This window comes from Haliaeetus albicilla, chromosome 6, assembly GCF_947461875.1.
Source record: "Haliaeetus albicilla chromosome 6, bHalAlb1.1, whole genome shotgun sequence".
Classification (NCBI taxonomy): domain Eukaryota; kingdom Metazoa; phylum Chordata; class Aves; order Accipitriformes; family Accipitridae; genus Haliaeetus; species Haliaeetus albicilla.
In genome coordinates, this window is record NC_091488.1 from 6,743,856 (window position 1) to 6,770,928 (window position 27,073).

The 27,073-nt window shown below is 37.1% G+C and overlaps 1 protein-coding gene across 15 annotated transcripts in view; it reads right to left on the reverse strand.

The window, feature by feature from the left end:
• Positions 1-27,073, reverse strand: part of DMD (dystrophin) — a 1,308,223-nt gene that overhangs the window by 1,011,130 nt on the left and 270,020 nt on the right. For all 15 annotated transcript variants that reach the window (XM_069784897.1, XM_069784898.1, XM_069784912.1 and 12 more), the window contains exon 2: positions 352-413. In XM_069784897.1, coding sequence (XP_069640998.1) covers positions 352-413 — 62 coding nt within the window. The remainder of the gene's footprint in view (positions 1-351; positions 414-27,073) is intronic.

The window sequence follows — 27,073 nt, forward strand, 5'->3', positions numbered from 1 at the left end:
AAAACAAGAAAAGGCAAACCCAGTAGAGGAAACTCCTCCATATATTAGGAACATAACAAAGGAGTCCAGCAAACAGTAATACATCTGCATCACTAGTTTGAGAAAAGGCAAAGTAAATTGAGGCAGAGAACATTTTGAGAAAAGGATGGCTTCTTACATTTCAATCCCTACTGAAACCAAGGGAATACAACTTGGACATTTTTTTCTAATAAATCAGTCAACTGCATTCAGCAATACCTGAAACTTGTAATGGTTATCTTGAAAATTAAGCCTCAGTGGAGGAATATCAGGTTTTTTGAAAAATATACAGAACATATTTTGGTTTATAAATCAATAAAAATATTTAATTACCTTAGCAAACTGTGCATTTATCCATTTTGTGAATGTTTTCTTTTGAACATCTTCCCGTTCATCTGCCAGAGAAAAGTAAAGCACTTCATTAGAATTATTCAACAAAATAGTACAATATTATTGATTAAAGCTTCAGTCTTGGTTTATAGTAAAGCTACTACTAGCAATTCAAACACATTCAGGGTACCTATCTAGATGTATTCTGTCCTTGACAATTACATCAACATATTTTTGAAAGCCTACAGGTTCTCTTCATAGTCATGGTCTATATCCCTAGCTCATCTCACCCATCCTGTGATTTCTTTTTTTTCTGGAAGGGAATATGTTGCAGTAGGATCTGAAATATCCCATTCAAATTTTTAATTTCATGTAAGTATAAAGAAACGTGTTACACAATGGTTTTGGCAGCACGAAATTCTTCTACAGCACTTTTCTAAAAGTACTTGAAACAACAAGTTTATATGCCTGTCCTCGAATTTCTTGAAGAAGTGAAGTCTTCTGGACCACAATGATAATTCTCCATTGGCAGCCCCTGCCATACCTTATGCCTTTTCTGCCTTGCAGCTATTTACCTGTCACAATTTGTTATATATATTTCCTCCAGTGGAAAAAGACAAAAACCCCACAGGTTTGTTCAGCCATACATGAAATTCCTTCTCAATTCTTTGCTACAAAAAACATTGTAGAGGAAGATGATTACTTTAGGCCTTGACTTCTGTGTCTAAGTTTTAAGTACAGTCTTGATGCAGAATGGAACTGGACACACAAAGGTACAATTCTGATATATTTTATGTAGGTGGGAAGAGAAAGATGCCTACAAATTACAACCTAATAAGCATTTGCTCAAAAAGATCTATTAGTCATCAGCCCTGAAATAATACAGAAGGGCAGAACTCTTTGTACAACAAAGTCAAACCAAACTAGAATTAAAGGGCATATGTGGAAAAGGCTGCAGAATGCTTCTACTAAAATAAAGCTCACTCAATGCTGCCTTTTGGTTTGCAGTAAAATTCTCTACACTTCTTAAATAAAACAGGATATTAAATTCCCATCTGAAATCTTCAGCAATTAATAATGTTAATGGCTTCAGCTGAATTTGGAAGGCAGGTATGGATGAGCTACAAGAGAAATGCACAGCATTAATAATGTACTTTGCTTTCCCTCCCTCCACCCCTCCAACGAGACAAGACAAGGCAAATCTTTTTGATATAAATATATCTTTTGTTCTTAAAACCTCACCTCAATAGCACTTTAAAAGTGCCTTTTCACAAGAATGTTTTCCATTCTCAACAATACAATATACTCATGAAAAAACAATACTAGAGTTTGTAAAGCTACTATTTCATTATAAAAAACTTCTGCATACAGGAAGGAGTGTGTTCTAATTGCTTTCGGATGAACATGAGTGAAAAGATTGACAACGCAATAGTACTACTGGAAACATGCCCTAGAAGTCAAGCATTATCTACATTCTGCCACTAATATATGAGTATTCGCTACAATAAACTGTCTGGACTTCTACCGCTATCTATCCCAAATAATACCGCTTCCTTCATCCCTTGGCTGAAAGTGATATTTGAATAGTTAGAGATTCATCAAAAAGCAACAGCATGTGGAGGAGATGCATGCTTTTGGTAATAAATGACACTAAAGCTGTTTAATTTTTTTTTCCCCACAAGCATCACTTCCCTCTTCGTTGACTGTAAGCTGTTTGTTATATGAGTTTTGACTTATTCCAGCCATGTGCAATACAGAGAAGATGGGAGACGGAAGATGCATTTTTTTGGTGGAAGATACATATTCAATCTGGTGTTGTATTACAAACTTCTTCAGCAACTTCATATAAAATATTACATATAAATAGCTATTTCTGTTTAATCGTCTCTGATAAAAATGCCAAAGGCAACCTTAAAATGGGGTAGAAGAAGAGTATGTGGTATTTAGCAGGGAAAAGGAAAGAGGCAAAACTGCCTCTTCCAAACTGTACAAACTTCCACTTTTCCACCCCAGGCTACTGTAGTAGCATATTCAGTAACAGTATGTGGGTTTGGTTTTGTTTTTCCACAAAGCTATATGCCAGAGATTTAGCTGCTAGTCACCAATTAATTCATGTCTATTGAGCTAAGAAAAAACAGGATCTCCTGAGGAAAATGAGAGTTAAACCCACAATTTGAATATTTGAAACTTATTCAAAGTTCAGGCAGTGCTCTGCTACCTTTGCAAACACAAACCTATTCCACTGCTGTTATCTTCACAGAGATCATTTCAAGCATTTTTATCTCTAGGTGCTTGCTCTGACAAGTTTATAACACAGCAATTTGCTAGTGACAGCCTCCTAACCTAAAAAAGAATCAGTCTTTTGGTTCTGCATGGCATGATTTCCCTACACTAAGCATGGTTTTTCCCCCAAAGTTGTTCTCCTAACCCAGATTTACAGATTGAATGCTCGATGTGGAAGCTGAATGAGATTTCTCTGGGTGCTGTAGAAATGGAGCAAGAACACTTATCTGGCACTTTCATAATGCTGTGTTTATAAGAGATCCTTCAGCAGGGAGCCGATGAATGCCCTTGCAGGTGTTTTTACTGTGAGTCAATAAGAATAATCAAATGGCCAGGCAGGTATTTCCTTTGGCTGTTCCAAGAGTAATATAGCATGTTTACTTCCTTCCTTTCGAGCTGGAAGAATTGCAGAATAGCATACTGTCTTCTCTTCAGGTTAAATCTAAACACAAAACACTGCATGGATCCTGAATTCCTTCATCACAATAATAATGTGATCACTTTCCACAGAAAAAATATCTGCTTTTCTCAAAATGCTGGACACTGAGTGGAACAGTCTTAACCCTCCTTTCTGCAGGTTATCAACTCAGAAAATGCACATATTTAGGTCTATAGAAAGTGTTCCAGAAAAAAAATAGACTGACCTTTCAGATTCATCTGATTTTCATGCACTAGAGCCTCCAGTACCACTGAATAGACCTTGTTTTAACTGGAACACATTCACAAATGGATCTTACAATTCTGATATATTTCTGGTATGATGAGCATCCAGCTTTGCAACTGTGAATGCAAACCTCTTGAATTAGCTAACTGCACATTTGGCTTTAAAAGTATTATGCCAGGCTAGAGTTCATAAGAAATTATGGCCAGGAAAAAGTGCATTAGCTCAATGGAGCTAATCATCTGACAAAGGAGAGTTCTAAGATTTAATCTGGTGGCAAGGCTAATAGAGAGAAGTGGTACACTGAAGAATGCTTAGGAGCATGCAATCAAGATTCAACAGAACAAAGATGCTATTATTAATGGCAAGTGGCTACCAGACAACTTTCCTAGATACTTAATAAAGTAGTTCATGTCTACAACCTACTACTCAAATGAAAGTCCCTTCTATTTTCCACAAAAACAGCATTATGTTGTCATCTCTTAGTAAACTACACTTATTACTACACTTATTTTTCCAACACCCCCCCCCCCCAACTACCACCAAACATATTGAATAAGAAATGGAAACAGGAAAAAAAATTCTTTTAAAATATCTGGTATACTCTAGCCACTATTCTGAAAGCATACAGCAGTGTTAACAAGTCATAAAAAAAAGCTATACTTTTAAAAAAATGTGAGCTGACAAATACCAAGCAGATTTTAAGTGAACCAAGGTTCAGAAACATACAGTATATATGTCACTACATCATTCCATTTGTATGATATACGCCATTCTCCCACAGAAAACATGGAGTGGGGGGGAAGGAACCTCCCACTTTTTGGTGCATCCTCCCCTATTTTTCTAGAGGATCTTCAGCCTCTCTTACTCTTGACACACCTGAATAAATAATACTTTCACAGATTCACAGAATGGTTGAGGTTGGAAGGGACCTCAGGACATCATCTGGTCCAACCACCCTGATCAAGCAGTCATCTCGAGCAGATTGTCCAGGACCACGTCGAGTCTGTTTTTTAATATCTCCAAGGATGGAGACTCCACAGCCTCTCCTCCTATAGACTGCAACATCAAGACCGCATCTTTCCTACCCTCTGCAGTCTGCCTTCCACAGATGTGGGTAGTGGTTTCTGATGCAAGTGGCTTAGGAAACTCTCCTCAAGAGTAAGTACAGCCCAGTTTTGAAATTTAGAAGATATTCAACAAAAGTGCACTGGCACTTCAGGGGCATAAGCTTTAATTTGAAACAAACAAACAAATCATTGTCTTTAAAGTGTCAATAAAGACAGTACGTAATATGTGTAGAGTATTTGAATCACTGCAGAGACAGGCAGTGATAGGAGGTTCGGTTGTGTGATAGAAGATTTTATGCAGTCTTCAGCAAGCAGTTCCATCATAGGTTGGAACACAAACAGGAGAGGAGACTTGTCTTATTCTGTTACCCAGTGTTGCCTTGAGCTGGGTTAAATAATAATTGAATAGCTATGTTTTGTCTACCGGGAACTATCAGGAAGAAAAAAGAAAAACAAACAAAAAAACCCAACCAAACAAACAAAAAAACCAAAACCAAACCAAACAAAAAAAATCCCAACAAACAAACAAGCCCCAAAGAAAAAAGAGTTCCTATATACTAGCTGGAAACTTTGAAACAATGGTTAAGGCGGGTGTCAATTCCTTCAGTCATGGCAACTGCAGGTTCATCGGAACACTGCACTTCAGAGAATAAAACCATCAAAATTGCTGTTTGATTTTCTAGCAGCCAAACAATGCAGATTTAGAAAAGGCAAGGATTTGTTTCAGCGAGTGGAAGTGAGTACCAGCAATGGTGGGAGCACAAGGAACAAAAGAGGCCTCAGATAGACACATTATTGATACTCTGGCTCCATCGACTCACTATTCTTAGAGATTTCCAGCACATTGTTACAATACTCTGCCAGTAACTACAACTGCTGAGAAATGTTCCCTTCCCATTCTTGCTTATCTGAGGGGGGAAGAAGAAATCAATGCAATAAAATGACTGAATGATATTTGAGTGGACTAGCTTTGATTTTTAGTCATTGAGGTCATCCAAGACATTCACAAGCTGACAGGAAATACAATAGACTGCTTTGACAGACAACTGATGATTTTAAGTCTATTGCTCGTGTAAGGCAATAGGTAACATGCAGTTCTTTGTCCATCTTCTATAAATATACTGATGAGCAGTGTGTTGACTTTATCTGAATACTGTTAAAACTCCCTGTTCCCTATGCTACACCTTGAGACTTTACTGTGGAACCTGTATCAAATCACCATAATCAGACCATCTCAGGCTTCTCAAAACACTGATGAACCTATTCAAAAGCTCAGCAGAAACGCAGCATCCAGAAAACCCTCATTAATATCTAAAGAAAAAAAGTACAACTCAAGCCTCTGAGAAATAGTATATCAACATTCTCCGAGGACATTTGGTACGATTCAAGGCAAATTTAGGAAAGGAGCAGGGGTACTACTATACTGAAAAGACTTAATCTCAACTCTGCTCCCCCCCATCCCCTCCTTCAAATACAGGAACTGAGAGAGAGGGATTCCTTTTGCTGCTCAGGGGACAAAAGAAAGAATGGCTGTAAGACCCAATCTACAGGATTTCTATGGACACCATAAGCCTAGACTAAACCCCAGGCTGAGAAAGCCTTTTATTTTTCTCATTTCATTATGTTAGCTGGAATTGTTTTCTCATTATAAATGTTTACAGGAAACTGTTTCCTGACTTTTCTCTTTTTTTAATTCTTTAAGGCATTATAAGTGTTTATGTAAGGTCTCATTCTTCCGACCTAACTTTGCCTAATTAGCTATTTAAGGAAAAACTACAGAGTGCTTTTGAGAATGAGTAAGTATGGATGTCATGGGGTAGAAAACGAGCAGGAACGGCACAAAGGATAGAGAACACAATAGAGTGCCAGCCTGGAACAGAAAGAAAGAGAAGAAAAGAAAACAACAATAAAAAAAAATAAGGAAGGGGTGGGGTGGAAGACAGAAAGGGAGGGAAACACCTTTTCCCTGGTTTGGGGGGAAAAAGAGAAAAAGATTTATGGAGAAGTAGAAGTGGGATGGGAAAAGGCAGAGACAAACTCTTTCTGGAAAGAAAAAGTAATGAGGCATTGTTTGTGATATCTGGTAGCTAGAAGATCATATAGAGGGTAACAGTGGATTTGAACAAAAGAGAACTACCCAAACATGTGCAGCAAACCAGCACAGTGTGGTCTGCCTCTCCAGGCCATTAACCACTTCCAAAAAAAAAAAAAATTGACTAGCAGCCAAAAATACCAGGATAATACAAACAAGCTACATATGATCCCTAAAACAATAATGGGCAGCTGCGAAAAGTACACACAGATTTAGGTTTGAACAAATTCATGTAATTTGCTGCATGCTTGTTAACAACATCACCCCCGCCCCCCGTCATTTCTCAGCCCTTTCCCCTAAATAAATTGTAGCAGGTACAACTCCCAAGACAAAAGCAGGAGCACAATTCCAATGCAATTTTTGAAAAATAACAATAATAAAATAAACAGAGTTTCAGTTCACATTTCCAGAACATTTTGGGCTATTCATGGGCTATTCAGCTCCAATTCATACATTGGTAATGGTATTCCCAGCAGTTGGCCTAGTCCTCCTCTGCTCTACCACATGCAAACACACTTTGGGAACTGATTGTACTTCTCCATGTCTATGGATTTGCCCCAGGAGGAAGGAGCAGAACTGCTAACAGGCAGTAACCTTCCTGAAGGGCCCCATGGGCTGGTCGTTGTGTTCTTGCTGGCTGGCTGTTAAGTGGAGTAGCTAATGACTTAGCTGCATATGTTGCAAAAACCAAAACCAACCCAAAACCCACCACCCCCCCAAAAAACTCCAAACCAGAGAAAGCATCAATGGACAGAAAAAAACCCCACACACTTCCCCCCCCCCCCCCCCGAAAAGCTTCCTAAGACTTCCTTCCTTTTGATTTTGTATAGGAGGTAAGTACTCTTTGGAAGAGGGCCCTGATTTCATGTCTCTCGTCATCAGTGGGGTAAGGGCATGGGAATGGAGTAGCAGTGCTTTCTTCTCCCATCTCATGTAATACCCCACTGACTGCCAGGACACCTGCCTCAAACATTGGTGACCCACCTTGCCTTAGGCTTTCAAGAATAAGGACTTGAAAGAGTCTTGAACCACACTCTACCAAAAATACCCTGGTCTTCTAGTTATTTACAGCTTTGCAAACACAAGCTTTACTGGTTTTGTTTGTTGGTTTTCTAATGAGCAATTATTTTGGATCCAGGAAGTTTTTCCTAAAAGGAAATCACTCCTAAAACGCAACCTAAAAAGCCCCAGTGTTTCCATACATCAGATTTCTCCTCAAAAGATAAATCACTTCTCAAAATTAAAGAACAAACCTATCTCTGCCTGAGAAGCTGGTGCTCAAAAGGGAAGGAGTTCAGCTTATGACTTAAGTTATATTTACATGGAAATATATAATTATTCATTTGGATATTCAGCTGTGCATGAGCAGTGTCCCCTTTATTATCTATTCTTCAAAGTCATATAAACATATTGACAAATGAAGAATAGGCTTAATAACATATTAATAGAAGCACATGCTATTTTAGCATCATACCATCATTATAATAGTATTTTCTGAATACTGTAGATCATATATTACATCTTAAAATGAGGTAACATGTTGGTCAGAAGCGCTATACCAGCAGAAACCACTGCAGCATTCTGGAACTTGCAGAATATTGTATGATTTAACTATATTATCAACTTTTTGGCAGTCAGACACCAATGAAATCATGTTGCAAGTACATTGAAGTACCTTGAAAAAAATACCCATAAAGATGATTTAAAAGCATTTTTTTGTTAAAAGCAACAAAATGCATTTGCAGGATAAGTCTGCTCAGTGCTATAAACTATACTAAATTCATTAAAAATTCACAGAAAATTTGGGGAAAGTTGCCAATATGACCAAAATGTGAAAGAGAAGTAGGAGGAGTTGACAGATACTCTTCATCTTGTCAGATGAGTATATTTGGGGAAAATACCTTACTATTTCTTGATGGATTATTTTGAACAGCAATTTTTATTTCTCTTCTTGTTTACAGATTAGGGAAGCACAAGTTAAATGCTGCTGACCCATCATGCAATGTTGCATAAAATCAACAGGTATGCCTTTTGCCACATAGATTTACTACTACTATTGATGATGATGATGATTATTATTATAGATAAACCCTATTGTAACTCCACAGCCCAAAGCTGCAATTTTCACCACAACTGATGAGAGATACTTCAATCCATTCATCTCCCAAAGACAACTAAGGACTTGTAAGGTCGGTAAGCAGAGGTTGAACTTGTTTGAAGGAACGACTACACATGATAAACAGATTAAATACATCTTGACTGTATTAACGCTGGTTGCAGATGTTCTTACTTTTAACCCATTTTTGTCCCTTCCCAGAGAAAAGGGGAATTGCTACCAGAAGAAAGAGGGAATCAGTATCAGCTTTTTTCTCCCCTCCTCAGAGCACATACGTATTTTCAGACACTGCTCCTTGCGGAGGAAGGGCTGCAGCGTTAGGACAGATTGATAAGCCCGAGCAGGTAGCACGGCAGCAGCAGTCCCTCTGCGAGCCCTAACGTACAGCCAGCACCGGGAAAATCCTCATCAGTTAAAGACTAATAAAATTGGTTTGTGTACACAGCGCATTTAGTGACAACCTGTAATAAGCGTTGTTACTCCTCTGTACCAGTGATCTGAGAATTGCTGAAACTAATTCAAAGTGAAAGCAAGTGCTCTCACCTCGGCTGCTGTTACCAAGCTGGCTTGAAGCGAACCCCCAGCGTTATAAATGTTCCTGTCACCGCTGTGGGAAAAGTTACACACCAGAAAACAGCAGCACTGGCAGATCCTGTATTTCAGCAATGTCACCAAAAAAAAAAAAAAAAAAAAAAAAAAAAAAAATCCCCACAAAATAAGAAACTTATTTTTGAAAAACTTTAAATGGCTCTAGCCTTCATGGTTTTCACCAGGAAAGTTGTCATATGTGCTTGAGGAGGAAAACTGTGATAAAGGAGCTGTGGCCAACAGCAAACTTTGCTTGCCAGGACAGAGAGGCTGTAGGTTTCTTGGGGTTTTGTTTGTTTGTGGTTTTTAAACTTGGGAAGGCAGATCAGCAGGCTACCTCACAGTAAGCTGTGACAGAGGCACTGTGTGGGAGTATTATTATAACGGAGAAAAACTATTAAAAATAAAAAATGCAAGGTTATGTAACCAGACAAAATTACCCACAATTTTCATATTTATAGCTTTTGTGAAGAATACACAATTATTTTTGTTTTGTTAGGAAAACAGAAGATAAACGCTTACTGTTAGACTGACTGTGTCTTTCCTTAGCTGGAGATTTTTACCATCTAGGTTTCTATTTATGTTTGAATATGAACAAAAAAGGATAAGAGACCAAGGATAGTAAGGTTTATTCATGAGCCAGTCAAAGCAGCATATATCAAAAAGGGAAAATAGGAGCCCACAAACTTTCTGAATGATAGACTGTCGACTAATAACAAATGAAGCTGAAAGAAGCATCAGGATTTGAAATAGGTAATCAGAGTCTAAAATACGACACTAGTACCTAGTGTTTCGCACAAGCTCCTGATGTAAAAATGAAATTGCTGTACTGTTTTCAGCAAATGCCACCTAGTGATACATAGTTGCAAAGCTTGGAACGGCTTTGATTTTTATGTATTCTCTCCCAGATTTTCTGATTTGCTCATATGAAAAAAAATCAGACAAACGCTTTACGTGGTTACAGGCCATCAAAATTCATGTCACACACATGCAGAATACAGACAGAGGAAGATGGGTTCACCATATGTGGTGGAACAACATTTGTTTCAGTTTGTATTAAAATATTCATTACAAATAACCATGCTACGTACACAGTGGTGGCTAGCGCTAGTCTTTAATATTTCAAGTTCCTTTTTTGTTCCTCTGTCAAAAGCAATTAGAGAACAGGCTGTTCTAGTCTGCTTGAGTGACTGCTGTCTACTTTATTTCATCTGACCCAATTAGCGTCTGAGTTAATTAGTAGAAGCTGCCACTGAGACATATATCAGAGAAGTTTGCAATTAATGAGACCAAGGTGTTAATATGCAATTGTTTACAATCCACGCACCCTGTTCTTACAGTGAAGATACTGTCATAGCAAAGCTGATAACACTTACTGGCCCACAGCTAGGCTTCACCTTATTATACACCATTTGTAAAACTTTGAAAGAAAGAAAACATGCCTTCAAGAACAGCTGTATAAATTAAAGGTAAGTGATCAGTGTTTTCCACGCCTGTTTTCACCTCACCTGAAGTAGCCAAAGTAATGATGAATGTGTCTAAATCGAAGTTGTGATTTATTTCATTCCCAGAGAACTATTACAGATTGTATGTTGTCAGGTCTCGGCTTCCTCTCACCATCCCCAAGCATCCCCCTCTCTCAAGGGGAGAAAAGAAAGGATAGTCAGAGAGCAAGTTAAAGCATTTAAAAAGCCCCTGTTGATATTGATCAATTGGAGGGAAGAAAAAAGCTAACAGAGCAGAATTTAATTCCTCTAAACCCCTTCCCATTTCACAGCTACTTTATACTGTTTGTAGTGGCTCAGTTGTACAAGTGACTGAAGAATCTTAAATTTTCAAATATATGCGTTAGGGTCTGAGTCTTTAATTGATTGGTATATGAAACGTGATTGTCTCGTATTACCCCACATTTGGGAAAACTGCTACTGTTTCATACAGGTGAAGGACAATACAGTAATTAGATAAAAGTCTAAATACCAGCACTTGCTAAAAAAACTGGATTACAAAGCAAGTTAAATGTGCGTCCCCTACCCCCTATAATATCAAGCATTCTTGAAAGGAAAAAGAAAATCATTGCATTTCTAGACAGCTCATAAGCAACACCTTGCAAGAAGCTATAATGTTTATTGTAGACTGTTCTTCCTTCAGATTCTTTTTGAAGCTTCTATTTTTTCATTTAATAGCTTTAGTTGGGAAGTGACTATTCAGCCCCTAGCACAAAGAAAAAACATTCGCATGGGAAGAATGTGTGGGGGGAAGGTGTTTGCCTCTTTTATTTTTACTAAAATATAATGAAAAATGAGAGCACAATAGAAATCAGTTTTATTCTTCATCTCAAACATGGTGACCACCATTACAAAGAAAATTAACTTTTTAGTATTTTTAAGACTAAATGTATTAAAGTTAGAATTCAGCAATGTGCCCAGAGCCACCAATAGTTCCAACCCTTTTTTTCCTAGAAACCAGTGGGGAAAAAAATATCTTTATATGGAACAGGCATTATAAGCTGTAGAAATTATGTCACTATAGACAGGAGAAGCTCTTTAGGTGACATACCATCCTTGCCTATCAAGTTAAACAGTGCGTAGCATTGGTTTCTGGTCCAATATCTGTCTGTCAAGTACTGCGTTCAGAAGTAGGAAGCCTACGATATACGGAGGAGGTACAGGATGCATTTATTTTTAAGCAGTCAGGCATAGGTCCCACTTATGAACATTTTAAAGTCTATGATAACACTGGAACAACATACTTTGCTATGTATTATTAAACATACATTTACAACTCTGCAGATACTTCTCAGATTATTTTTAAGGTGTCTAAGAAACTAACGGAAAGTAGTAAGGAATCCTATCCAAGCCCCATCTACCTGGCATTAATGCATTGGCATCTGTTAAATCTGAATTCTCAGTTTGGGGCTGGACACAGAGTTCTTTCACACATGAGGATAAAGCACAACATCTTAAAGTTATCTTGGGAGGGTGGGGTAGAAAGAATTGGTAAAAATAAAAGGAACAGGGACATAGAGATAGCAAGGCAAAAAGAGGAGATACATAATTCCCTTATCCATATATTGAGGCATTTCTCCATGCTGGTGAAGGGGGAAAAGTAAAGGGAAGAGCAATTTTTAGAAAGGTAACATCATTAGATTTTGTAACATTTCATTGAAATTATTAGTCCACATCAGAATAATTGAAGCACTAGTGAAACCCTTATTAAAATTTGATTTAGGATGAGTACTGTTAGTCTTCTCATTAAGTGGGCATTGTCTAAGGAAGTTACAAAAATATTTGCAATAGCAACATAGATGATTTATTTATTTCATGCGGATCTCATGCCCTCCCAACTGAAACTAGGATTTTTTGCCTGCACCAGACACAAACATTTGAGATAACTAACACATTTGCTGCCTGTATGTATTCTGTGCATCGATCAGGGATTTTTCATTTCATACATCATTCAGAACTGCTTGCAGTGAAGGATTTCATATCTATAACATTAAGTGAAGACTAAGAAATATTAGTATTGATGTTAGGACAGTTACCTATTATAAACATTGATTTTTATTTCAATTCAGTGCCAACTCATCAGCTCTACTGAGAGGACCTGCATCTCCTTAATATAGATTCAGTACAGAAAAAGAAGAAAAACATCTATTTGTCATTCTTTTTACAGCTGTTCTTTCCCAGTCTAGACAATTCAAGGCAAGTGTGACATTTCACAACATCATAAACTACATTCAAGAAACATATTGTTATTCGATTCCAATGTTTTTGCAACAGTAAAGAAGAGTAATTTTCTTTGTAGCCTAATGCCTTCTAGAGGCACCTTAATCAAACCGCATAGATATTTTGATCACATCCATCCTAACAGAGAAACAGAAGTGAATAGATTTTGGAACTGAAGTTTTAGCTTCTTCCTTGGAGGATTGTACAAAAGACCAATTGAAAACATTCAGGGCTGTACAGGATAGAAAACACACAAGCCGGCAAGGGAGGGAAGGAAGGAAAAACACATCACAGAGAGAGACGCTGCCCTCCGCTTCCCCTGCCCCTGGGAACCCAAACTGCTCCTATCAGACCCCAGAAAAACGTCTCCTGTCATAGACTGAGACAATGTTCCAGGCAATTCCTCCTTCACTACACGTCCCAGAGTCTCCCCATGCATTATGTTTATTTCACAATATTCAAAATGTGCACCACAGAAGTTTCAATTCTGGAAATAGGTCTTATATCTACTGATTTCCACTAGGAAGTAGTTGTCAATTTACTGCTTTGTTTGCATGTACTTATATTGAAGCGTATAGGTATTTTTAATAAAGTAATAATAGAAGCATAAAAAAAAGGACATGCATTATAGTTTGAAAGATCTGAGCACGCACAAACACTACTGAAGTCAGATAAAAATAATGAGGTGTTCTAAACCTTTGAAATAAAACTTGGAAATAAATTAGGATTTAATGGATGCTTTCCAAGACAACTCTATTTCTTCAGTTTATAACAGGCATAAGAAGACAAACTTAAAAAATTAAAAGGAGAAAGCATACGTATTTTATTAGTAAATTTTCATACCTCTGGTAAATTCAGAATAAACATTTAATTGAACAATGGCAAAATGAGATGGGAACGGGAATGCCATACAATGCATGCACATGGCAAACAAACAACTTGTTCTTCTACACAGCCTTTGTTTGACAAGGTTTGACAAGGCTTTTGTTTTGCAGGAACCAGAATTATGTGCATAGGGAGAGACCTAATTCTAACTACATTTATATCCCATTCAGTAAGTTTTTCCAACGATCAGTCTAAAGCAGCAGCTTCTCAGTAGGAACATGCCAAAAGTAATATTTTAAATAGAAACACAAAATATATGTTAAACAAATGTGAAAATACATGGATAGCTTATTGAGGGAGGAAAGAGAGAGGAAATGAGGCTACATCTCCAAAAACTACTGATAAAATCTCACCCAAGAAGTTCAGACTATTACATTGTGGCCTTGACAGCTACTAGAATACCTTAAGCTACAACCACTTTGAATATCCAACAAATACAGTCAAACTTCAGAACAGCTAAAAAGTAAACTTAGTATAAAAAGTGAATTCCATATGAATTACTTACTTTGCTGTTATAACAGCTTTATTATTTTGCAATTCTCTAGTGGCTCAATTCCATAATCTCAAACAGCTGCATCAAGCCGAATGAAATAAACCACATACCCAAAATGGAGCTAAGATTGAGTATGCCTCTCGGTAACCGCACAACCCAAAAAATAAGAAAAGCAAATTAGACCACCGACAATGTCAGTTGACAAGCAGAAGTGCAATATTAAACAACAGAGCAAGGGCAAAACTTTCAGCCGCTTCAACACCAATGCTAAAATGTAAGCAGTAAATTAAGAGGGCTGAAAAAGAATTTGAGGAGAATTTGCATCCCTGCATAGGTTACACAAATCAGTAGTAAAAAGTACGTAAGAAGCAGGAAGCCAGGTAGCAAAGCTAGTGGATGGGTGCCGAGGGATTCCTAGGCCACTGCAGAGACACTGAACTTTGCATTGGTCTTTATTGCTGAAGACTCTGAGGAGATTCCCACTCCTGATACATTCTTTGTAGCAGGTACATCACAGGAATTGCATCAAGTTGATATAAACAGAGAGAAAGTATTAGGCCATATTAGTAAGTTATATGGCAATAAGTCACCAGGGCCGGTAGGCTTGCTCAGACTTCTGAAGGAATCCCAATAAGAAATTGAAAAATAGCTGGCCAAGGCACATAACCTGTCATTACCAATGGCAGCTGAGTCAGCGTGGTGGTGGGTTGCCAGTGTAGAACCCATGAAAAGGGCTCCAGAGAGGATCCTGGGAACTATAGACTAGCATATTTGACTTCCATTCCTGTCAAGATGGAAGTGTCTGTTACAAAGAGTAAGATCACTGGACATGTGGATAAACTGCGAATGAGTCAGGCTGACTTCACAGTCAAGGGAAATTCAGCCTGCGACCTGCTGGAGTTAAGTGATGCTGTCAGGAGGTGCCTGGAAAGGGGACCCAGGGGACATCGTATCCATGGGTTCCAGCAAAGCCCATGACAACGTTCCATGCCCAAGATTATCAAAGGAGCTAAATTTCTGTAGGACTGGAGGAATAATTTGTTTACAGATGGAAATCAGCTTAAACAATACCTAGGAAAGGGTAAGGCTTAACAGACTTTTCAGGACAAAGACAAGGCAACAGCTGTGACCTCCAGGCAGAATCAGAAGGCTCTTTCAGGCCATGAAAGGCCTGGAACATCATCCAGTGGTGAAGAAGTCTTGGAAGCCCTCACAAAACTGAGAAAACCAGTAAAAAGATGGCCATTGACATTGAAGATGAAATGGAGCATCCAGGGAAAGTGTTCTAAACAGTGCCAAGATGAGGCTGCGTCCAGAACAGACAACTATAAAAGTTCCTGGAGTCATCGTTGACAGTGCTGTGAAATCATCATCTCAATGCAGAAAGCACATAAAAAAAAGCCACCCAACATGGGGGCATTCCCACATGTGCTGTGAACAAAACAGAAGGGGTTATTTTGTTCACTTGAGAGTCTGATGTGCTCACACCTGACGGGCTGCATGCCGTTCTCGTCTCCCCATCTCCAGGAGGATGCAGCAGACTTAGAAAAGGGCAAGCAGAGACAATCAAGGGGATGGAGCTGCTGCTTTATAAGCAGATACTCAAAGAGCTGGGACACTTCAGTTTGGAGAGGAGAAGGCTCAAGGGAGATAAGATGGAGACATGAAAAGCATGAAAGGGTGGAATTTCTTTTAAAAACTTGCTGTACACGAACCAGGGGAAACTCACCGAAATAAGAACATGTTGGTTTAGAATGGATCAAAAAAGTACTTTATTCATTATTTATCAGGAAGTTCAGATAGCACTATACAGAACAGTTCAATGTGTCCACCATTAGAGAACATATTTCCTCTTCCCCTGCCCAGATCAAGTGTAATTCCTATTTTCTTCAAACTCCTTTAATTTATTAATAACATACCTCCTTTAATTTCTTTTATGTTTTCACACACCAAAATTTGAATCTGGTTACCCGTTCTCTATATGGTTCGCACTTGCACTATGGAACTCCCGAGCATACAAAATCCTTAGGCCAAATGTGTTAATGGATTAAAGAGGATTTATAAAAATTGATGGTGGAAAGGCATTCAGATGGATCTCAACACAAGTATCCTGAGGCAGCGCTTGGCTTCAGTACCAACTAATTACTGATAGCCAGAAGCTGTAAGGTATTATCTCCTATGTACAGGATTCTTGTTTCACATGATGGCTAGATGGACCTTTAGGCTAATTCAGTGTGGATCAGGATTAAGAAAATTAGAATGAGTTCTGTATTTTGTTCCTTTTACTTTACTCACAAAAGAAGTATCCTTTGGCCAACACAAGGACCAAAAAGAAAGTATATTTTTGAGAATTTTGAGAAGTGAGGAATGAGCTGGCTACTCCTCTAATATTTGCAATGCCTAACAACTAATTTAGCAACCACATAAATAACGTCTATGTTATTTTGGTATTTCTACATCACTAATTGTCAGGCATTCTTCATCAGGATCATCAGCTTGATGACAATGACACACAGAGGTTAAATCACTTGGATATCTAATTAGCCATCAGAAATAACGCTTCTTTGACATTCAGGCTCCACCTAACATCACAGCAGAATCCAGAGAGTTTGTAACCAAATACTAGTTTTGAAAATTAAATTACTGCCATTCTTATAATGGAACAAGTAGAAAATCATGGGACAGGCAGCTAGAGTAATAAAAGTAACATGGAAAAGATTTCTAATTAATACAAAAGAACCTACAAAGGTCAAATTGACATGACTGTCACATTTCAATCAATGCAAATGGAACTCTTAAAATTCTCTTCTTCGTTTCTATTTTATTTTCCCAGTAAAAAGGAAATTAAGTGCATTTCAAGTCTTGGACGTTTTTCCTCCATTTACAGTTCAGTCTTGACTGGAGAAAGAACTTTGGGAATACACAGTTCTCCATATTAAATTGTTTAACACCTAAGGAGATCACTGTGCATAAAAACTCATCCTATTTTAATTATTTCTGTTCAAACCATACTCAAATGTAATACTTAAAGTTATGAAGAAAGCTTAAGATAGCTTCTAAATTGTGTTTGTTCATATAATCGGGCATGCAGCTATTACATAACAGAATAAAATGCAGATATTTACCTCCTGCTAGGTTCCTGTAAGGAACTACCCAGAACACAGACTGAACTTTTGGACTAAACAAAGGGAGCCTGTCTACTAACTTAAATGTAGAAAAACTTAATCAACATTTCCCATTTCCCCATGAAGCTAGGTATGGTCATGAGAAAATAATTTCCAGTGCTAACAGCAAAAATAATCAAAAGAACCATTTATTGAGGCAGGGGAAGAAGCAGGATACAGTAGCCATATGAATACAAAATTTAAAAACTATGACTATACTTTTATGTGGCTTAAATTATCTTCAAGAAAAAGGTAGGGAATTGCACTTAGTAAAATTATTACAGTAAATGGCAATATGACTTAATTTTCAAATTTGTCTCTATAGAAATGCACTAACACTGTATGATAAAACTGTAAGGTATGAGACATGTTTTCATTCACAAAGTTTTTTAAATCTTTACACACAATTAGATGGATATTTGAGATCTCCAGATTCACTGTGAATAGTGAATATCAGTCAGAGGAAAACACACGAGCTGTTCTTATTTTAATTAGATTAATGCTCTTTGCTATATTTTTTGTAATATTTGTCATCATTGGCTTTACCGCATAAACCTCACACAAAATATGAGAATGACTCTAATGACGTGGCATTCAACCAACCTGTATGAGAGTTTATCATCAGAACTTAAGTATTTTAAAAGTTGAAAAAGTTTATAGTCTCGGAAACAGAAAGTTAACTTAATTCATCTTTCTTTTAGCTATTGATTTATTTAAATGGACTCGATTTAAGGCAAACATTTAAGGGTTGGCTGGTTTCTGTTTTAAAATGGAACAGATATACACCTACTGTTCAATGTACTGCACTGTCAAGACATTCCCTACAGCACTCCCATAGTTTAGGGCTCTGCTAGAACATACACGCGTGCAAGAACCTGCTGTATATTTCAACTTTGAAAAATAAAAGTTAAAAAATACTGCATGGACAGAAAAAAAAAAAAGAAAAAATTACTTTCCTATTTCATGGATATTTGGCAAACAAGTCACCCTCCTGGTTGGAAGGAGGGGAAAAAGCAGTGCCATTGCTTGAAATGATGCATGTTGCTGGATTACTATCATTAGTGAGGATTACAGTTTTGGCAGACTAAGCAACACAGATTGAAATAACTGTAGCAAGTATAATACTAATGCTAAGAAATAAGCAAATTACGGAATTATAGCCTGCTATCAGTTTGTAAAGCTTAATAGCTTTCCCAAGCTATTATGTTTTTTTAATTTATATTTTCCATAGAACTTTACATCTTTGAAAATGTTTCTATACCTTCTTAAGTAACATACAGTTATTAGGATTGCAGTAAGAGTAGCAGAGAAAACCACTCAAAAGTTGGCTTTGATTTTTACTGCAAGCCTTGTCAGAATTGTAAGCATTTTACAAGTTTAAGAGTTGAGATTAGATATTACTTTACAGAATAAATTATTACTGAGATGAGATGCTGTTTTAGAGAATGAATTATTACTGCCAAAAACATTCCCGGTATTAACATTTTGTGCACTTGCTTACATCATATGATGATACAAAGATGAAAAACTGAAGGTGAATTAATTTTAATTCTACAAAATTAGAATTCAGCTAGACAAACTGATTGTTAATTAACACAGACTTTCTATGCACATTCAGAAGACTATAAAAACAAAGACATCAACAAAGTGATTCAGAAGCAAATTACAACCAATAAAAAAAAATCATCATGAGGGAATTTTCAAATGCATCCATATTCAAATTTTGCAGTATTTGTGTCAAGTGAAATGTATCTTAAGAGACTACCCAAAGAACCAATTCAAACACACAGACATACACACACATACACACAGATATACATGTTTAAAGTACTGCAGTTTTTGCGGTGAGTTCTGACCTTCAGATGCATCAGAGTGCTCTGTGACTGGTTGTGATAGAAGCCAAATAATCACGCATATGATCTTCACCTGTGCAAGCGTTCAAGCAGCCACATCTCTATATTACTGATACGCTAACATAGCTTTCCATATATTTCTGAAAGATGGCACATACATCCAATGATGTTTGATGACATTTATTAAACTCTTCAAGCAAGAAGTGTTCTCCTCACTTGTAAGTACTTATGAAGATCGTTTTCAATTCTAATGACACTAAAGTGAGCTTTAGATGTGATTCTTGTTCCTTAATCCATGATTTAATCTAGGAACATAAACTTTAACCTATAAGTGTAAGGAGCTCTTTTTAACTTTATACTATATATTTGATTGCAGCTGTCTTTTTTTTTTTTTTTCCCAATGTTATTACTAGCTGTCATCTTCACTTTACATATTGCAATTAGGCTTGTTGGTTAAAATGCATGAACTACATTTCTGAGAGCTGTTATATGTGACAAAGGCTGTAGATTGTGTGTTTCTTTCCTATCCCTGACTAATTTTTGACAAACTACTATCCTCAACCATTGAGATTAATTAGTGCCTCTACATTTTTCTGCAAAACGTATATACAAGGTATAGGACACCCATAAAGAAATAGCCAACTATCAACAAATATTTCAAGTAATGAGCCACAACAATCAGGATTTTTGGGTTACTCTGCAAATGTAATCCCAGCAGAAATTCTTTGAAAATGCCTGACCACTTAGCTGAAGACTGAAAATGCCTGAACATTTTATGCATATATTGCGTTAATACATAATATGTATTAACCTCCACCTTTAACACTTCAAAACAGTGTATCTTGCTTTATATTTTGCACCTTACTGAAGAACTGCTGCTCCTGTGAGAAGCCACGTAAGCACTGCCGGCTCTGCCACTTCTGCGTCTGCACATCTAAACCACCGTGCACAGCGTTACAAGAAGTCTCACCACCCAAAAGGTATTCCAGATATACACTGAACCACAGCTAACTCACAAGTACCCAGAACAAGTCCACCCAGTTTCACTCTTTACAAGGTGGGCTGGCATGCTGGTATCTCTGCTGCCCTTCTCCCCAAACCTACGCTTACCTGGAAAAGGTGCCAACAGAATCCAGAGTGCTCCAAAATTGCACCGATTATGCAACAGACATTTACAAGCAAGTCATAAAGTGAAGATAATATGAACAGAAACATGCTAAACGAAGAGATAAGCCCCAAAGAAGTACATGCAAGAATCTTGGTTCTTTACCTCCTCCTACCCCCCAAATTAAAAGCAATTCAACTATCTCAAAAAAAAAAAAAAAAAGAAAGAAAAAAAATCCTGGTCTGGTCTGTCTTCAACTTATTTTCAATGAATTTATCAGACTTTCAATCAAAGTCCAAAATTACATGGCGCATAGCAGTGTGGATTTCTGTATTTTCCCCCTTTTTTCCCCCTCTTCCTCCTTTTTGGTGTAGTGCAACACTTTTCACAATACCTTTACATTCCAGCTGAGCTACCTATTCTGAAACCCTCAAGGAAGACCTAGACTCTAGTTTGGGCATGCTGCCCTTCCTAAGGTTAGGAAGGTCTTCTCGTATTGCTGCTGGTGATCCACCTGCTGAAGCAGCAAGCAGGATGGCTACTGGTCCCAGAGCTTGCTCGTAGCCACTTGCTCACATCTGAAGAAGTGAAAAATGCTTTTGCATTGGGGGGAGAGATGTACAAAAATCATGTTGGGTTTTTGTTGTTTTGGTTTGGGTTCTTTTACTTAAAATTTAGACGAGGAAAAGGCATTTTATTCTTAATTTACATGAATAGTTATTAACAGAGTTGTAAAAAAGACTGCGTAAGGCTATGCTAGTTCATTAATTAAACGCATGGAAACACCTCTAGTCAAAAGGTGAATCCATATAGGTGAATCTATAGAATTGCTATTAAGGAGAGGAATTGCTGAAAATACAATTTGTTCTTTTATAGCAAGTAAGGAAACCATCTACTGATTCGAAGGTTATATCTCCTTTGTATAGAGTGTACCATTGTTACATTTAATTAATACAATGAAATTGCCCAGTCTATTGTATTAGTTGCTTTATACAGTTAGAATGAAGAGTTAAATAAGTACACTAAGCTCCTTACAAAAGTTCAAAAGAAAATGAAAGAGTAGTGACATTTCTTGACATCATAAAGCATTTTTTCTTTTATTTTATTCACTCCATTTCAAAACTTCAGTTTGATGAAATATTTGTACTACTAATATTTAGGCACTCAAGCTTTACTGTTGCAAATGTTCCTGAAGGAGTAAGGTAAAAACCTCAATTTTGTATTTTCTGTGTGCGTAAAACTCCAACTGAATTCTACAGCTTAAAATGTAGCTCTGAAAACAACTGGAAATACATATTAAGCTGACTAATTCAAAATTGACTTTGAGATGAAGAATTAGTACTGGTAATTTCAAAATATGAATTGAGAACTACAAATATTTGCAAATCCTCAATGTGTTAATAATTATTCACTGAAATTTGAGTAATTGTGCATGATGAATGTGTTGAAAAATTTTGTAGTCTGTTCATAAACAAAGACCTCCAAAAGCTAAGTACAGCATTTTAAGCAGATGTATACAATTTAACAGTGCCAAAAATAGTAACCTTTTAACTAATCACTTACTAAATAGCTATTTTTTTCCTAAACGTAAAGCATTGCCATTAATTCAGCCTTTATAAACTGCATTTGAAGTGGATACAGAATTTATTGTGGCCTTATTTTGTCTAACTTTGTTTGCGATACATCTGAAACCATCTTAGTGAAACTAAGTGAATAAATTCAGTTCATGCCAATATGGAAAGACAACAGAACTTGGCTCCCTATGTTAAAACCTGTCATACAATACCTTCAAAAATTAAGAACTATTATGGTGGTTAACTTGCTGCACTGATTTACAACAAATCTGTAGATATGATGCACCAATATCATTTAGGTACTGCATCATCAATAAACATATGACAACTTTATTAAAAAAAAAGATTGAGAATTATGAAGCTACTCAGCCATCTGTGCTGTTAGGACTGCAGGCTTTCAGCATTATTTAATACAGACTAGCTAATACACATTCCTGATATATAATTAGAAGTGGGGTGGTTTTTTGACTAGAGGATGTTATTTCATTAAAGAATTTTTTGCATGGGTAGCAACTATTCTACCAAATTACATATACAAAAGGAAACCAGCCATTTTTCAGAAGCAATCCAAGTTTACATCCAAAACAAACCTTGAAAGGAAACTGCTTAGAATAAAATCTTGGTTTGGGCATCTTTGGAAACTATTTATTGAGCTGGTTTATCTTTTCCATCAGCATCTATTACATCTCTCAGAATGGTGTCTTTCGGCTTCAAGGGACTGAAGCTAGTTACATTTCTGTGCCTATTCAGTCTCTTGTCCTTACTGGGATTATTATTAGCATAACAAGGTAAGAATTAGGGTTAAACTGTCTGCATATATTTGCAACAGATACTTATGAACTGCTTTACTTCATAGAATTCAAGGTTTTAGATAACTTTTCAAATAGAATTGTGCAGTTAAAATTGAATTATTCCTTTCAAATATTAACAGCATAAATAAAAATAAATATAAAAAATAAAAAAGTTTTTTGCATCACTGATATATCTTTGAAAAACATACTCTTCTTGGAGTCACAAGATTTAAATTCCTAAAAAGTTTCTTCCCACTTAATGATTATACTTCAGGGAACTTAATAGGCATTCACATGAGGAAAATTTGTATTTAAGTGTCTAGATGACATGTGATTTCTCACCAGTGTTTGAAATTGCACTAAAACCATTTTTTGTGTGGACTTTAGGGCTGCTTAGCAAGTATGTAGAGATCACATAATTCTGAGAGCTCTCACCTGGTCTCGAGCTCTGGGTGCCTGAAGGAATCCAGACACGGAAGAAAAAAGGCTCAACAGTGAAAAAGGCCCAGATTTATTGTGACCTCATCTTGGCGTTACTTCTCCTGTACAAATAAATGTAAGATCCTCAGATCTGATGATCATTACAAAAGCCTGCAATTGTTTTCACTTCAAATCAACAGCATTCCTATACAGGAGGAAAGCGGAGGAAGTCTAAGAGAAAGCTGGAGCTTAGCTTGGACCCAAATGCCTACAGATCTGCTTATCTGAACAAACTACACATGCACCTCCAAGCCCACAAGTAGCCCCCCTGAATCAGCTGTTTGCTCAATGCAAAGGTCCATTTTTGAAGGTATCCTCTACTAAAACATGTGTTTGGCTGGGGGCGGGGGGGGGGAGGAACAGAAGTCCCTATATAAAGTCCGTATTTCTGCAAGAATGTTTTTCTATGTTCTGAACAATTCTTTCTTAAAGTCTTTTCCAATGAGGAAATGTGATCTTTCAAAACCCTTGGGTGACATGTGGGACTAATCAAGATTAGGGGGAACTAGGTTTCCACACACAATTTAACACCATTTGATAAATCTGTAATTCACAATCCCACAGGCTTTCCTTGCCCATCCTGTGTTATCCTCCTAAAGAGAAACACAAGGTGAACCTCTAAAAATAAAGACCAACCAAGCAGGTAGATTTCACAGATGTCCTGTGTTGCTCATTACACCAAAACTTAGAATGCTCATATCTTACATGTCAAGTAATGTAAAATATTAAAAAGGAGTGAAAAAAGACATTGAAAACCAGATTGCCTTCACTGTCTGTAACCTTTTGCTTCCAGCAATTCATGACCATACTTGCTAAAATTATGCATGTTTAGCATGTGCATTACCATAGCAGCATCTCTTTGGTTCTTAGCTTCCTTTTGCAGGGCTGTATCAGAGTATGCTAAATAATTATGGTTTCTTTTTACCCTGTTCCCAAAGTGCTTCCTTTTCCAGGCCTAATTAGAGCTGATATTCAATGCAATTAGTTGAATTTAGAAATTTTCTATGAAAAAAGGTTGATCTGCAGCTTCTCATCGGCTTATATCATGGGAAAAAAAACACTGATGGTTAAATATCAACAATATATTTGCAGCTTTTCCAAAGATATTTATACACAATTAAAATAAAATAAAATTAAACAACCAGTAGGAATACAATTCAAGCTGCCTTACCTCTATTGGAAAGGGGAGGAACCCCCAATAAAGCTAGCTGGTTTAAAGGCCCATGAAATTCAACTTTGCAGAGATAGTAAAGCATCAGATACAAGATCATAATAAAAACATTAATTCATATAAAGTCACTTACTCCTAATTCCTAAAAAAAATTAAAATAAATAAATAATAATTTTTAAAAGCTGCTTGCGTCAGATTTCAAAGATAACAACACTCCTTTAAAAAAAGTTTCAGAGATCAAATACAAGTCTTCTGTCTAAGGGTTCCTCTACGCATACAACTGGACTGAAATGCCTTTGAATCCATCTTCTTTTGAAATAGCACTTTTATAAACTTTTAGACACATTACTAACATTCTGTAAAGATTTAATGATTATTCTATAGAGTAAACAATAAGAGGAGGAACCTCAAGCTGCATACATTCATATTCTATTAACCACATATAATCAAATCTCTAGTAGAAGCAAGCTTCAATAGAAGTCATATATCAACAAAATTGGGAAATATCAACAAATGATGTCTTCATCATATATACAAGATAAATAGGTATGGGTGGGTTTTTGGGGTGTTAGTTTCTTTTTTTTTTTTATTTTATTAAACACACTAACATTCTTAATTGCATTTCAGGTTTTCTGCAGCCATTTTATTTAATCTAAAATTTAAATTCATGCACAGCTTTCTATTTTTCCTTCTCTTATACTACCCACAGTTTTAACAAGTTATCTCAGACTTGAAAATATATTTTTACCATTAAGAAGAAGGAATATTTGAACTGAAATGATAAAAATCATACTCAAATCTTACTTGTGCTGTGAAGAGAGGTCCATTAATTTTCTTGTAGGCATGGCTTGGCTGACTAAAAGCTATCTAAATGTGCAGGTGCATGAAAGCACAAAGCACTAAACAACATAGATGCATACCAAAATAGGAAACTTTAAAATATATTAATGAGAATAGCAATTTCTGCTTCATCCACTGAATACATTTAATTAGATATGCATATTCTCTAAGCAAATGAGTGCTAGTACGATCTCACAGCAGGATGTATGAAGGTAGTTTTATTTACTGAATTATCTTTCTGACTAGTATCATCAAAGGATTATTGGAGCACTGAAGACATTGTTCAGAATGTCTTAGGTCAAAAAAAAAGTGTCATTTACAGTGTTATATTTCTGCAGCCTCATTTTCTAGGGGTTCATTCTACATTATTGTCATACCAAAGAAGTACGAGAACAGTTGGATGAACAGTAACCACCTCTTGTCATGCTCTGCCATACGACAGGTTCAATGCCACAGCACGTTTCAGTGACTGCAAACCTCCTAGACTTTTCCCCTTCTTTTTTTGGGAAGAGAGCTAATTACTGTCTTTCCACTCTGCCTTCAAGAAACAACATCCATCAAGTTCTTCTACCATTCAGTGTTGGTCACGTACCCTAACTCCCACAGCTCCCTGTCGCACCAATAAAGGACGGTGGAACGTTCTGTGGAACGTCCCAGGGTAACAGTCCTCAAGGGAAACACGGAGGAAGACCCAGGCAGAAGATCCCGCTCGCTAGGGACTGGGCAACCTTGGGTTCCTGAAGCACAGCAGGGATCTGCAACTGGCTCTTGCATCTCGGTGCACGTCCTCAGTGCTTATTGGTTTTGTTCAGCTTCCTCCTACCCCTTTCAAAATTGAATCCTGGATCCAGGAAACTCTCAACCTTATTACCAGTTGTTATCTATCCCAGATGTTCAGTTTGCTGGATTCTATGATAGGAACGGGGAGAAAGTAAGCTCCCGCCCCATTGTCAGAGTAGCCGCCGAATTTCAGAAGAACATGAGGAACCCCTCTGCCGAAGTGAGCTGTGGCACGCATGGACCTGGACCCAGCCATCTACCGGCTCAGCCAGGACCTCTGGTACCATCTGCCAGTGTGGCCCGTTTCCACCTGCCTCTCATGCAAACTTGTAGCCACAATGCAATCAAAATCATAATTTTTAAAAGCAAACCCCATCTAGAACTCACTTTAGCGTAGCTACTCACTGCAGATTTTTGTGTGTCTTTAGACACAGACCGTGATACTTTGAAAGTAATGCTCAGAGATACAAATCAAACCTCATCACTGTGACGAAGGAAAATACAGCTTTAATGCAAGTCACTACTACTCTGTTGCTCTGAATTGTATAAACAAAGACATTAGTATTTATAGTTCAGTATCTTGTCTGTATGTTATGGAGAGCAGCTTATTCAGTATTTTCATTCCATAGATTTATGACACTGCCCTTATATCTGAGGCTGCAGGAATCATGTCCTAAGCAGTATTTGGAAATTAATAAAGGACTAGAAGTACAGGGTCACTCATTACATTATATGTAGCCCCAAACTGCACTTTATGACCAAATTACTCATAATAGAAAAAACAAGTTGGTTGTTTGGTTTGTTTGTTTTTCAAATTACTGAAACACAGAATAAAGCTCCAGAGCTTTGGTGGTGTGGGTTTGTTTGTTTGGGGTTTTTTTAGGGCAAAATTAACTTATTTATATGTTAATCAAGTTTCCAGTGCCTTTATACAGCCTAGTATTTTACACTGAAATACAAGCTCTGAAGTCAAGAAAGTTAATTGGTTTCACCCAGGAAAATAAGCTACTACCTCTGTGACCACCCTGACCTGGTTTGGAGTTCTCCCTTACTT